Source organism: Melitaea cinxia, chromosome 21, assembly GCF_905220565.1.
Source record: "Melitaea cinxia chromosome 21, ilMelCinx1.1, whole genome shotgun sequence".
NCBI classification, from domain to species: domain Eukaryota; kingdom Metazoa; phylum Arthropoda; class Insecta; order Lepidoptera; family Nymphalidae; genus Melitaea; species Melitaea cinxia.
The window spans coordinates 13,089,214-13,102,951 of NC_059414.1; the positions used below are offsets into that span (position 1 = coordinate 13,089,214).

The 13,738-nt window shown below is 35.8% G+C and overlaps 1 protein-coding gene across 1 annotated transcript; it reads right to left on the reverse strand.

Annotated features, from left to right (window-relative positions):
* Positions 1–10,461: 10,461 nt before the first annotated feature.
* LOC123663912 lies at positions 10,462–11,363 on the reverse strand. The gene is made up of 2 exons (XM_045598556.1): positions 11,240–11,363; positions 10,462–10,891 (listed from the first exon to the last, which is right to left on the reverse strand). Exons 1-2 carry the CDS (start codon positions 11,262–11,264, stop codon positions 10,614–10,616), a joined length of 303 nt encoding a protein of 100 aa, XP_045454512.1. The 5' UTR covers positions 11,265–11,363; the 3' UTR covers positions 10,462–10,613.
* Between the last annotated feature and the right edge of the window lie 2,375 nt (positions 11,364–13,738).

Sequence of the window (13,738 nt, forward strand, 5' to 3'; positions counted from 1 at the left end):
TTATATCAATTTTTTTGACCAAGAATTAATACAAAGTAACCATCTGGCTGACTCATCACTTAACCTATTTCTATGTTTTCTAATTACTAATGATGCTTTAGAAAATAACCTCTCAGCAGGTACTGAAGTTGCAGGTATTGAGAGAAAATCACGGGCCATTTTCGATAAAATCGGATACTCTGTCTCCTGCGTCCTCCACCAATCTAAAATGTCTTCCGAGCTGGCAGTTCTTGGTTTTCTCAGGTACTCCTCCAACTCGTCTATCACTAAGCCTTGAAGACAAGATCCAGATGACGTCGAGGGACATTCATAGAGTTTATCAAAGTCTATTACGTCTTCATCTTCATCACATACTTTATTTTCTTTTTCTGGTAATTCCAGAGATTTGTTCAGTGAGTGTAGACTTTTATATCTTCATAAAGTTCATTGAACTTGCGCAGACTTTCTGTTTTAAGTTGCTTCCCCCACATTGTCAGGTCAAAAGTCTGAGCCTTATGCCTTGGGTCTAAAATTAAAGAAGTACAATAAATCCAGTTGCTCTTCTTGTAATGTTTAAGCATTTTGTCTCGAGCTGCTTGGAAAGCTAGAATGAGCCTTTCATCCACTTCAGATCGATTAGGTTTCTCATCTAACTGTTTTACCATGGATTCAATTTTATCTAGCAAGAGATTGAATGATACAATGACTAGCGGTAATGTAACATATTTGTCTCCACCAAGTTTTGTACTTAAAAGTTTAAAGTTTATTAGAAATTTATGTAATTTTTCGAGTACCTGCCATTCATTAGCTGTGATTTGAAAATCATTTAATTCGGTGACAGAACTGCACAATATGTCAATGCCCGCTCTCACTTTTAAACCAAATCCAATCATATCATGTGTGGAATTCCATCTCGTTGGACAGTCAAGAATGGCATTTAGATTTGATGGCACGCCAGCTGCTTCACAAGCAGACTGAAACTTCTTCTTCACTATCTCACTTCTTTTTATTTTACTGGAAATACTGCGTAACTTTGTTACAGATGTACGCGAGTCAGCAATATTTGGTGCAGATTCTTCATCTTCCTCATCCTCAGTTTCGTCTGCATAGTCTTCGTACTGCTGATCTTGCGCGTTAGTGTCAGACTCACAGTGTAATGCTAAGGTCTTTAATAAATCTTGTACACCAAGGTTTAAAATGTGAGCAAAGCACTGGAAATGTTGATTGTCTGAATCAAAGTGTGGCGGCAGCTGTTTGCCCAGTTCATACATAAATTTGGTATTTGCAGTTGCGTTGTCGACCTTGTGATACCTTGTATTTTATCAATTATGCCATATTCCAATAAACATTCATGGAAAATCGTTGCAATATCTTCCCCAGTATGTCGACCGCGTGATGGTATAAAATCAAGAACTACAGATTGATACTTCCATTCGTTGTCTATATAATGAATAGTAACCCCGTAGTAACTCCTACCAGCAATTGACGTCCACCCATCAATGGTAAAAGAAATTTTAGATGATAATTGTTGAAGTCGTTCCTTGAGATTCAATTGGAGCTCTTCAAATCGCTCTTTGACTTTCCTTCTAAGTGTAGACCTTTTAGGAAACACCATATTAGGGCAAATACATCGAAAATATACTTGTGTAGCTTCGTCATCGAAAAATGAGAAGGGAAGATATTTTTTCACCACCCAATCAACTGTAGCTGTCGTGATGTTGTCACTGCTGTTTTCCGACTGAAACAAAACAATAAATCTTGTGTTATTATTTAAAACATACTAGGTTTGAGCGTATAAGAAGAGGAGGTTTGTTGTTGTTAAATCGAGAAAATCGTTAAATTGATATTTGTTATATTAAGGTTGCACTGTACTGTAATTTACCAAAATAAAGTACTTAGTTGTTACTGGCCGATTAAATGAAAATATGGGTGTTTATAAAAAATATTTAAGACGATAATTACATACTTAATATGGCGCACCCCTAGATGAAAACACCACTAACTCAAAAATACTTACGTAAGTTAATGGCGTTTTTGAAAGTATCGCATGAATAGCTACGCAGAGTTAAAATTCTTTTAACTGTTAAAAAAATATTCTTACCTGTCCACTTCTTCCAGCGGTTACTAAAAAGCTTGTGATATCTCCACTTAATTTTGGTTTAACAGGAAGAAATATTTCTGATTCCTTTTTGTGGAAAGATATTAGATGTTTCCTTAAGCCTGAAGTGTTTCTGTTTTTCATTTTTATTTCAATCTTTTTATGTTGGCACAATTTACAGAAGGCAGTTTGGGATGCATGAATTATTTCGAAAAACTCCTCAAATTTGCTTTTGGGTCTTTTAGATCTGTGACTCAAACTCTCGTTACTCGGACTAGAATAATTTGAATCTTCGTCACTCATATTAAATTGTACACGTGATACGTTTTTAGAAAACAACGAGAATTAGTAAAAACAATTATTAAGTTAGACTCGAAGCACAGCTCAATTGGAAATGACTGGAATTAAAATAATTCCTTTATTTATAGTACGTTTCCTTGCTTTCTACCGCGCCGCCTCGCCACGTGCCGGCTCTATGAAAAGGATGCCGCCGCAAATCAAACAATGCCGCGTGCGGCGTACAAACACACACTAAATATTACCTACTTGTACAGACGCGACGCGTGAATAAAATATATGTAAAGAATTAGTGCCAATCACTATTCTTTACATATAAGTGAATGTTTTGGCGTACATCTATACTAATATTATAAAGCTGAAGAGTTCGTTTGTATGTTTGATGACAGAAGTTTTAAAATAAATAAATAAGTCCTGAACGTCACTATACCTCCAAAGTTACTATTCCTCGTGGACGAAGTCGCGGGCACAGCTAGTAAATACTTACTCTCATCATCTCTCTCAGAGATATTCGGGCTGGTAAGTAATACAAAACTCTTATCGCAGGCTTTTTATTTTATTAGTAGGTAAGTACCTACGCTTTTTATATTATTTTATTAGTTTTGTAGAATTTTTTTACACGTTTCAAGTATATTTAAAAGTGGCTACAATATTTATTAAACGGGTGATATTTGAACACTTTTTGCTATTTTTTCTTGTAAAAACTTAAGAAATATAATGACTAAATGTACAATAATAGTACCTAAGTAATTAGTTTAAAACCATATAAGTAATCAATATTATAATATATACTTACTAGAATGAATTAATATGACATCTACTACCTATCCTTACCATTTTATCCTAATCATAATACTACTTGCGTGGTCAGTATAATGTATTCATTTTTATTCTAAGCACTCTGAAACTTATTTATTCTTTGGAACACCTGTAGGTACTCTTAAAATTCGAAATTATTTTGCATGAGTATACCTACGCCCTATGGCGGCAATCAAATAGTGTCAAATGTTATGATTTCGGCGTGGCGGCAACGATTGTTTTAGATTTCAAAAGAAGCCGCCGGCGCGTGTATCATAACCATGTACTTCCGAAAAGCGGCAAATTTCTTTGAGAAGTAAGTACAAAACCTTTGATGCCGCATTATCAAAGTGCCGATGGTTAAAACATAACTATGCATGCACTCAGTTTGATTTTAATAGATATTTTTTTATTCGCTATGTTTATGGTATTAGTCGTAATGCGCATAGGTCCAGTTTTTCATATTCTTTGATACGGTTTTTTGCGTCTCATAGAATTCCTAAGCGTACCTACCTATACACCGAACTGTTACACCTAACTACGCAGTGAAATAGCGCTAAGTCCTAGCTGCAAGACGCAAGAGTCTTGCAGGCTATGTCTTGTTCTTACTCAAGTCTTGCACGGTCAGTCTTGGTCTTGGTCTTGCTAAAAATACGCGGTCTTGTTCTTGGTCTTGGTCTTGCAAAAACGCAAGAACAAGACCAAGACTGCAAGACCAAGACTGAATTTGGGCAACACTAAATACAACGTTGGGAGACGAAAAAATAATCAAGTTAATACGCGTTATCAAAGATTACTCAAAAAGTTCTAATTAGATCTCGATAAAATTTAAATGTCCACATGATAAATATCAGATTAAATTAAAAATCATCAAAATCGGTACACCCAGTAAAAAGTTATGCGCTATATTTATTAATGGTCAAGTAAAAACGCATTATTAGATATAACTCAAAAAATAGTTGTTAACATTTTTGAATATCATATCAAAAATTGACCGCTCCAGCGGGATTCGAACCCGCGTCTTCGACATACCGTGTCGACGCTCTTAGCCAATTAAGCTATGGAACGATATACTCGCTAGAGCGAAACTTTTGATATGATGATTTTTACTTTCGGTTTAAGCGAACCGTGGCGCCGTCTATAGTGAGTTCTTTACAGAGACTCGTAACTATTCAAAGTTTCATATTACAATGAAAATCTTTGACAGGAGACGACACCATGCTATTTTTAATATGTACGATTTTTATTTTTGTGTTACCCACAATTAGGAATTCTAAACATTTTTGAATATCATATCAAAAATTGACCGCTCCAGCGGGATTCGAACCCGCGTCTTCGACATACCGTGTCGACGCTCTTAGCCAATTAAGCTATGGAACGATATACTCGCTAGAGCGAAACTTTTGATATGATGATTTTTACTTTCGGTTTAAGCGAACCGTGGCGCCGTCTATAGTGAGTTCTTTACAGAGACTCGTAACTATTCAAAGTTTCATATTACAATGAAAATCTTTGACAGGAGACGACACCATGCTATTTTTAATATGTACGATTTTTATTTTTGTGTTACCCACAATTAGGAATTCTAAACATTTTTGAATATCATATCAAAAATTGACCGCTCCAGCGGGATTCGAACCCGCGTCTTCGACATACCGTGTCGACGCTCTTAGCCAATTAAGCTATGGAACGATATACTCGCTAGAGCGAAACTTTTGATATGATGATTTTTACTTTCGGTTTAAGCGAACCGTGGCGCCGTCTATAGTGAGTTCTTTACAGAGACTCGTAACTATTCAAAGTTTCATATTACAATGAAAATCTTTGACAGGAGACGACACCATGCTATTTTTAATATGTACGATTTTTATTTTTGTGTTACCCACAATTAGGAATTCTAAACATTTTTGAATATCATATCAAAAATTGACCGCTCCAGCGGGATTCGAACCCGCGTCTTCGACATACCGTGTCGACGCTCTTAGCCAATTAAGCTATGGAACGATATACTCGCTAGAGCGAAACTTTTGATATGATGATTTTTACTTTCGGTTTAAGCGAACCGTGGCGCCGTCTATAGTGAGTTCTTTACAGAGACTCGTAACTATTCAAAGTTTCATATTACAATGAAAATCTTTGACAGGAGACGACACCATGCTATTTTTAATATGTACGATTTTTATTTTTGTGTTACCCACAATTAGGAATTCTAAACATTTTTGAATATCATATCAAAAATTGACCGCTCCAGCGGGATTCGAACCCGCGTCTTCGACATACCGTGTCGACGCTCTTAGCCAATTAAGCTATGGAACGATATACTCGCTAGAGCGAAACTTTTGATATGATGATTTTTACTTTCGGTTTAAGCGAACCGTGGCGCCGTCTATAGTGAGTTCTTTACAGAGACTCGTAACTATTCAAAGTTTCATATTACAATGAAAATCTTTGACAGGAGACGACACCATGCTATTTTTAATATGTACGATTTTTATTTTTGTGTTACCCACAATTAGGAATTCTAAACATTTTTGAATATCATATCAAAAATTGACCGCTCCAGCGGGATTCGAACCCGCGTCTTCGACATACCGTGTCGACGCTCTTAGCCAATTAAGCTATGGAACGATATACTCGCTAGAGCGAAACTTTTGATATGATGATTTTTACTTTCGGTTTAAGCGAACCGTGGCGCCGTCTATAGTGAGTTCTTTACAGAGACTCGTAACTATTCAAAGTTTCATATTACAATGAAAATCTTTGACAGGAGACGACACCATGCTATTTTTAATATGTACGATTTTTATTTTTGTGTTACCCACAATTAGGAATTCTAAACATTTTTGAATATCATATCAAAAATTGACCGCTCCAGCGGGATTCGAACCCGCGTCTTCGACATACCGTGTCGACGCTCTTAGCCAATTAAGCTATGGAACGATATACTCGCTAGAGAAACTAGAAAGAACTCACTATAGACGGCGCCACGGTTCGCTTAAACCGAAAGTAAAAATCATCATATCAAAAGTTTCGCTCTAGCGAGTATATCGTTCCATAGCTTAATTGGCTAAGAGCGTCGACACGGTATGTCGAAGACGCGGGTTCGAATCCCGCTGGAGCGGTCAATTTTTGATATGATATTCAAAAATGTTTAGAATTCCTAATTGTGGGTAACACAAAAATAAAAATCGTACATATTAAAAATAGCATGGTGTCGTCTCCTGTCAAAGATTTTCATTGTAATATGAAACTTTGAATAGTTACGAGTCTCTGTAAAGAACTCACTATAGACGGCGCCACGGTTCGCTTAAACCGAAAGTAAAAATCATCATATCAAAAGTTTCGCTCTAGCGAGTATATCGTTCCATAGCTTAATTGGCTAAGAGCGTCGACACGGTATGTCGAAGACGCGGGTTCGAATCCCGCTGGAGCGGTCAATTTTTGATATGATATTCAAAAATGTTTAGAATTCCTAATTGTGGGTAACACAAAAATAAAAATCGTACATATTAAAAATAGCATGGTGTCGTCTCCTGTCAAAGATTTTCATTGTAATATGAAACTTTGAATAGTTACGAGTCTCTGTAAAGAACTCACTATAGACGGCGCCACGGTTCGCTTAAACCGAAAGTAAAAATCATCATATCAAAAGTTTCGCTCTAGCGAGTATATCGTTCCATAGCTTAATTGGCTAAGAGCGTCGACACGGTATGTCGAAGACGCGGGTTCGAATCCCGCTGGAGCGGTCAATTTTTGATATGATATTCAAAAATGTTTAGAATTCCTAATTGTGGGTAACACAAAAATAAAAATCGTACATATTAAAAATAGCATGGTGTCGTCTCCTGTCAAAGATTTTCATTGTAATATGAAACTTTGAATAGTTACGAGTCTCTGTAAAGAACTCACTATAGACGGCGCCACGGTTCGCTTAAACCGAAAGTAAAAATCATCATATCAAAAGTTTCGCTCTAGCGAGTATATCGTTCCATAGCTTAATTGGCTAAGAGCGTCGACACGGTATGTCGAAGACGCGGGTTCGAATCCCGCTGGAGCGGTCAATTTTTGATATGATATTCAAAAATGTTTAGAATTCCTAATTGTGGGTAACACAAAAATAAAAATCGTACATATTAAAAATAGCATGGTGTCGTCTCCTGTCAAAGATTTTCATTGTAATATGAAACTTTGAATAGTTACGAGTCTCTGTAAAGAACTCACTATAGACGGCGCCACGGTTCGCTTAAACCGAAAGTAAAAATCATCATATCAAAAGTTTCGCTCTAGCGAGTATATCGTTCCATAGCTTAATTGGCTAAGAGCGTCGACACGGTATGTCGAAGACGCGGGTTCGAATCCCGCTGGAGCGGTCAATTTTTGATATGATATTCAAAAATGTTTAGAATTCCTAATTGTGGGTAACACAAAAATAAAAATCGTACATATTAAAAATAGCATGGTGTCGTCTCCTGTCAAAGATTTTCATTGTAATATGAAACTTTGAATAGTTACGAGTCTCTGTAAAGAACTCACTATAGACGGCGCCACGGTTCGCTTAAACCGAAAGTAAAAATCATCATATCAAAAGTTTCGCTCTAGCGAGTATATCGTTCCATAGCTTAATTGGCTAAGAGCGTCGACACGGTATGTCGAAGACGCGGGTTCGAATCCCGCTGGAGCGGTCAATTTTTGATATGATATTCAAAAATGTTTAGAATTCCTAATTGTGGGTAACACAAAAATAAAAATCGTACATATTAAAAATAGCATGGTGTCGTCTCCTGTCAAAGATTTTCATTGTAATATGAAACTTTGAATAGTTACGAGTCTCTGTAAAGAACTCACTATAGACGGCGCCACGGTTCGCTTAAACCGAAAGTAAAAATCATCATATCAAAAGTTTCGCTCTAGCGAGTATATCGTTCCATAGCTTAATTGGCTAAGAGCGTCGACACGGTATGTCGAAGACGCGGGTTCGAATCCCGCTGGAGCGGTCAATTTTTGATATGATATTCAAAAATGTTTAGAATTCCTAATTGTGGGTAACACAAAAATAAAAATCGTACATATTAAAAATAGTTGTTAAATTTCAAATAAATTTAAATGGGACTAAATGACACACACCACCATGTCACCATGTAATGTCGAAATCGGTCCACCCAGCCAAAAGTTCTGAAGTAACATACATAAAAATTAAAAATAAATACAATCGAATTGAGAACCTCCTTCTTTTTTGGAGGTCGGTTAAAAAGAACAAGGAACATATAAACGGCAATAGAAAAGAAAATGCCAATTAAGTTACTGCCTCAGCACTGTTTCTGACGGCAAAAATTTGCTGCCAAGAACGTTCTTATTCTGGCAGAATCTGTACGGAGAAGGAGGCCTGTATCAAAAACACAGACAGTTCTTGTACAGGTTTTTTAAGAAAAACTTTTAAACTAACTTAAACTTACCTACCACATACTTATATTTAATAAGACTTATATTTACCTATCACATATCTCACTCCTGTTATATTATGTATATCTTTTTTGTTTTGTTTATACCTTACACAATACTATAAATGGTAATACAAAACCATGAAAAATATAAATCGTGAAAGCTCAAAACATAAATAGTTGATAACAGATAAACAAACACTTGGTCCATTTGATGGTAATCATCATTACAGCCTATACAGTCCACTGCTGGATATAGGCCTCGACAAGTTTACGCCAAAAATAACGTGAACTCATGTGTTTTGCCCATAGTCACCACGCTGGGCAGGCGGGTTGGTGACCGCAGTACTGGCTTTGTCGCACCGAAGACGCTGCTGCCCGTCTTCGGGCTGTGTACTTCAAAGCCAGCAGTTGGATGGTTATCCCGCCACCGGTTGGCTTTTTAAGTTCCAATGTGGTATTTGATGGTAAACGGTTAGTATACTCTAAGGACTCCAGCACCACCAGGAACATTACAAGTGCTATCGATCCTACTCCCACTTTGTAAAGCGACGATTTGAAATTGCTTTTGAAGCCTATTTGAATAAAATTATTTTAGATTTTGATTTTGATTTTAAAATTGTTTTAGAAATATATAATTTAACTGTGATCTTCTATAAAATTAGATACCAAAGTCCAAAGTCGAACATTGTTATAAGTAATATTTCTAGCAAAACGCCGCCCCTACTTGCTAGCACTACCTACCTAATGTGTTCTTTTTTTATGTAACTAGGTCAGCAAACAAGCATACGCCTCACCTGATAGTAGGCAATTACCGTAGCTTATAGACGTCTGCAACACCAGAAGCATCGTAAACGCGTTGCCCACCTTATCCCCAACTCCCCCAGGAACTTTGGTCACCTTACTCACCAACAGGAACACATCACTGCTTGAAAATGGCATTATTTAGCTGTGATGTTCTGTAGGACCCCAGTTCCTTTAATTTATTTAAAGTTGAAAAGTTTCTAATTAAAGCATTGTACGCATCTGCTATCATTAAGGTAGGAAAAACTGAAGTAGGGCACAGCAGGAAATTTCCTGCTCAAAATATGGAGCAGCCCGACTGGGGTAGTACCTCGACCTTACAGAAGATCGCAGCAAAATAATACTGTTTTCAAGCAGTATTGTGTTCCTGTTGGTGAGTAAGGTGACCAGAGCTCCTGGGGGGATTGGGGCTTGGGTCGGCAACGCGCTTGCGATGGTTCTGGTGTTGCAGGCGTCTACAAGCTACGGTAATCGCTTACCATCAGGTGAGCCGCACGCTTGTTTGCCGAGCTAGTGATATAAAAAAAAAACACGATTTACTAAAAATACCGAGCTACGCTCGGTCATGCGGGAACTTAATAATAATACATGTAATCCATTCAATGTCTTAAGAGCACCGTTAGCATTTCTTTGTATCATAAATCATTTAATTCGATCCATTTTCGTCTATATATTAACAAACTATGTATTATCAAATCTGACAATTAAGACAACAAGTATGACTTGTCTTATGATATGTCTAAAACTACGAGAAATTCTCAGTAAAAAGTATCACTATCCAAAAATATTCAGCCATTTTAATCTATTTTTTGTAATCATTCTAGCACCGGTTTTGCTTGCGACATATTTCTGACATAATCTGTCATTACTAACTTAACTCAATTGACTTAAAATATTAAATCACCGAAAAATCTAGGTTTTAAGATTGCAGCTAGCTTCATTAACTAAAATTGTATACAACAATCTTATTAGACAAAAAAAAAAAAAAAAAAAAAATAAAAAAAAATTATATAAATATTAAATTGTGGGTAAATAAAACACAAACAATTTCACAAAATGAACTGATAACATTTTATTGGCATCATAATTTTAACACTCAACGCCATTGATATCGTTAGGAAATCTCAAAACTCCAAGAAATAATATAATATAATTATCATTGCGATTTAAAGCTTAAATACTAAGAATTAAGGTCCAATTTACAATTCCGTGTGTGTCGAAGGGAATTTCTTTAAAACAGCGTGGTATAAGTTGTAAAAAGCGTAAACAGACACACTCAAGATTACGAATAAGGAACCGCCGAAGACGAAGCTGAGGAAATTTCCATCAATCATCGTTGTTCCTTGGAGACTCCTTGCCTGTCCTTGGAACAGGTCCTTAGTACCTGATCCCACGGCCTTCCTTTCTTCCATCATTCGTTTCATAGATGACAACCGTTCTTTTAATTCATCTATCGACTCTAAAACGTCCTCTGATTCTGGAATAAAATAGTTTAATGTTAATTTTCTTTGTTAAAACTTAGACTATTGTCGAATTGCATTATTGTAAATTTGCAGATTAGTATAACCGTTTTAATTCATAAGTCCCATAAAAAAGTTTTGGGAAATTCACGGAAAAAAGAACCGAATTTATCATTGTTTAACAATTTAATTTACTCTTTATATTGACGTATATTTTTCTCAAATTTTATCTCAACGTTTCGTACACAAAACAACACTCATTTTGTAACAACAATTTTCTTATATTTCTATGCAATACACAACACTATTACCAAAAAAACTTTACCACAACACTACAACAATACAAGATAAACACATAAAAATACCTTGGGTATCCCTATCAGGACTCATTTTTGGCAATATTTTCTGCAGTCTTTTGTTATCAAAGTCCAAGACTCTCCTGGTCTAAACTCGGTAGAAAAATGGCCGCCACGCATGCGCTACTTACTTAGGATAGGATATTGATCTCACCCCGGGAATACTAGCTGAAACAAGTCTAGATTGATATAAATATAACCCATTAAGTATATTATATATTTTAATTGTTATATATTGGACAAGCTCCAGTTTCACTTATGAGAAATCACTCTTTGTTTAATAAAGTTTAATTTATTGTCATAATAAACGAAGCTTATTAGTTGAGAATACTATTTATATTTCTGTATTTTATTTGATACACCAGTTACGTATAATAATATAATACAGGATGGTGCAATAGAACGTGAATATTTAATAAATATATGACGAAATAAATACGAAAGGCATAGTTGACATAAAACCGAGAAATTGTAAGGTAATGACTGAAATTTATTTTTAAAAAATAACACCATCTAAATGATGACATAACATTTTCAAAGAATAAAGGACCAATTATTCTTCTGCCCGAGATTGCTGTTCATACTGTTGCTTTGGGACTGTGCAGTGGTTTCTCGTGCTTGACTTTGGAATTATCACTGTCCCAGTAACGACATTGTTTGGTTCATTGGAAAACCTTTCCCCATGTATCTGTAAACATGTGATAACCTCTAAATTATAGCGCTGAGGGAAAATGGAGTGGTAATGTTTTAACTGCTCTGACTTAAAAAGTACGCATCTATGTTACGTGTGTCATAAGCATCTTTATTTATTTATTTACTTATTTATTTACTTATTACCTTATAATGATCATTGACCTTAGCAGGTAAATAATTTACCAACTCAATGCAGAGAAATGTGATGATTTAAGCTTCAACTTTGCCTACATTAATGTGAAAAGTATTCTGACTTTCGTCGAAAATTGAGTCGAGCGGGCTGTTATTCGACCATTTTGTTTTATCCAGTTACCTTTCCTCAACTGATGTTATTTAATTGACGATTTCCTTAGCACCTAATATGTTTAAATGTCGGCAAATCCTAAATGTCAGCTAAACGACGACTAATGGGTTTTCTCGATAATCTATTTTTACTTCTAGTTACACTCGGTTAATTAATAGAGTATTTCATTAACATCCTATGTACTTTACATATTAATAACTACGTACATTCGACGGGTACAAAGTAAAAAAAGTTAACTACAATTTTGAGATTTCTTTTTTATTGCAGTAACTAACTAAAAACTTTATATTTTACAACATGGCAAAATAAAAAATACAAATATCGCCTCATTTCTTGTACTTTTGTCAATTAAAAAAAGACAACTACTGCTGTTTTGTAAAATTACACGACGTACATGCGTTCAAGTACCGCCTGGCCGCTTTTACGCAGTCTGCGCGGGGGGCGCACGTTCATTCCTATTGTGTCATCAGTCAGATGTCATCTGCTTCGCCGGCCGGCAACAATGTTTGTTTGTTTTGGCTTTTTACGTATAAGTAAGGTTTGTTGAAAGTGTTATCATAATAATAAACCATTTGAATACATCACAATAGACATGGAAATACGTTTTTGGAAATTTTGGAATTGGAAAAGTCATACTTTTTACACTTACTGAATTATATGAAACATCTTTATTAAATCCAGATTTATTAATTCCTATGTAGAAACGACCAAGTGGTAGTTAATTCAGTTGTCATATTTTTAAGCACAATGTAGAGGCAGACAACTGCAATATCTCAAAAATTAAACATAATTAGAAGAAATAAAATATACAATTGTTTGTCTTTCAAAAAAATATAGCAGTGATAAAAATTTCAACAAATTTGTGTGAAATTGACAAAATGGGAGCACTTTTTCCTATTTTGCGCTCTCCTGAAAAGTTGCTGTTTTGTATATAACTCTTTTTACTTTGCACCCGTCGAATGTCATCAATAAATTTTTTAAGCGTACGACTCTCTTGATGGTAGGCGATTACCGTAGCCTATAGACGCCTGCAACTCCAGGAGCATTTCCATCGCGTTGCCGACCCTGTCCCTAAATCCCGCCACGAGCTCTGGTCACCTACTCACCACATCAACACAACACTGCTTGGAAGCAGTAGTATTTAGCTGTAATTTTCTAAGTCGAGGTCCCTAGTCGGTCAGCTCCAGATTTTGTACAAGATATTTCTTACGACCCTGCTCCAGTTATCGTAACAATTATTTTTATATGTAGTTTTTTGCCCTTAAGATGATTGAGACTATTGTTCAATTGACGTAAGTAAAACTGAATGAAGTTTCAATAGTAGCAAAACTTTTGATTATTGTTAACTAGCGACCCGCCCCGGCTTCGCACGGGTGTAAAAACTATCAGTGTTCCTCTATTATATTATACCTGAATTATGCATAGAAACCTTCATCTAGAATAATTCTAATTACTAAAGAAAACCGCATGAAAATCCGTTGCGCAGTTTTAAAGATCTAAGCATACAGACA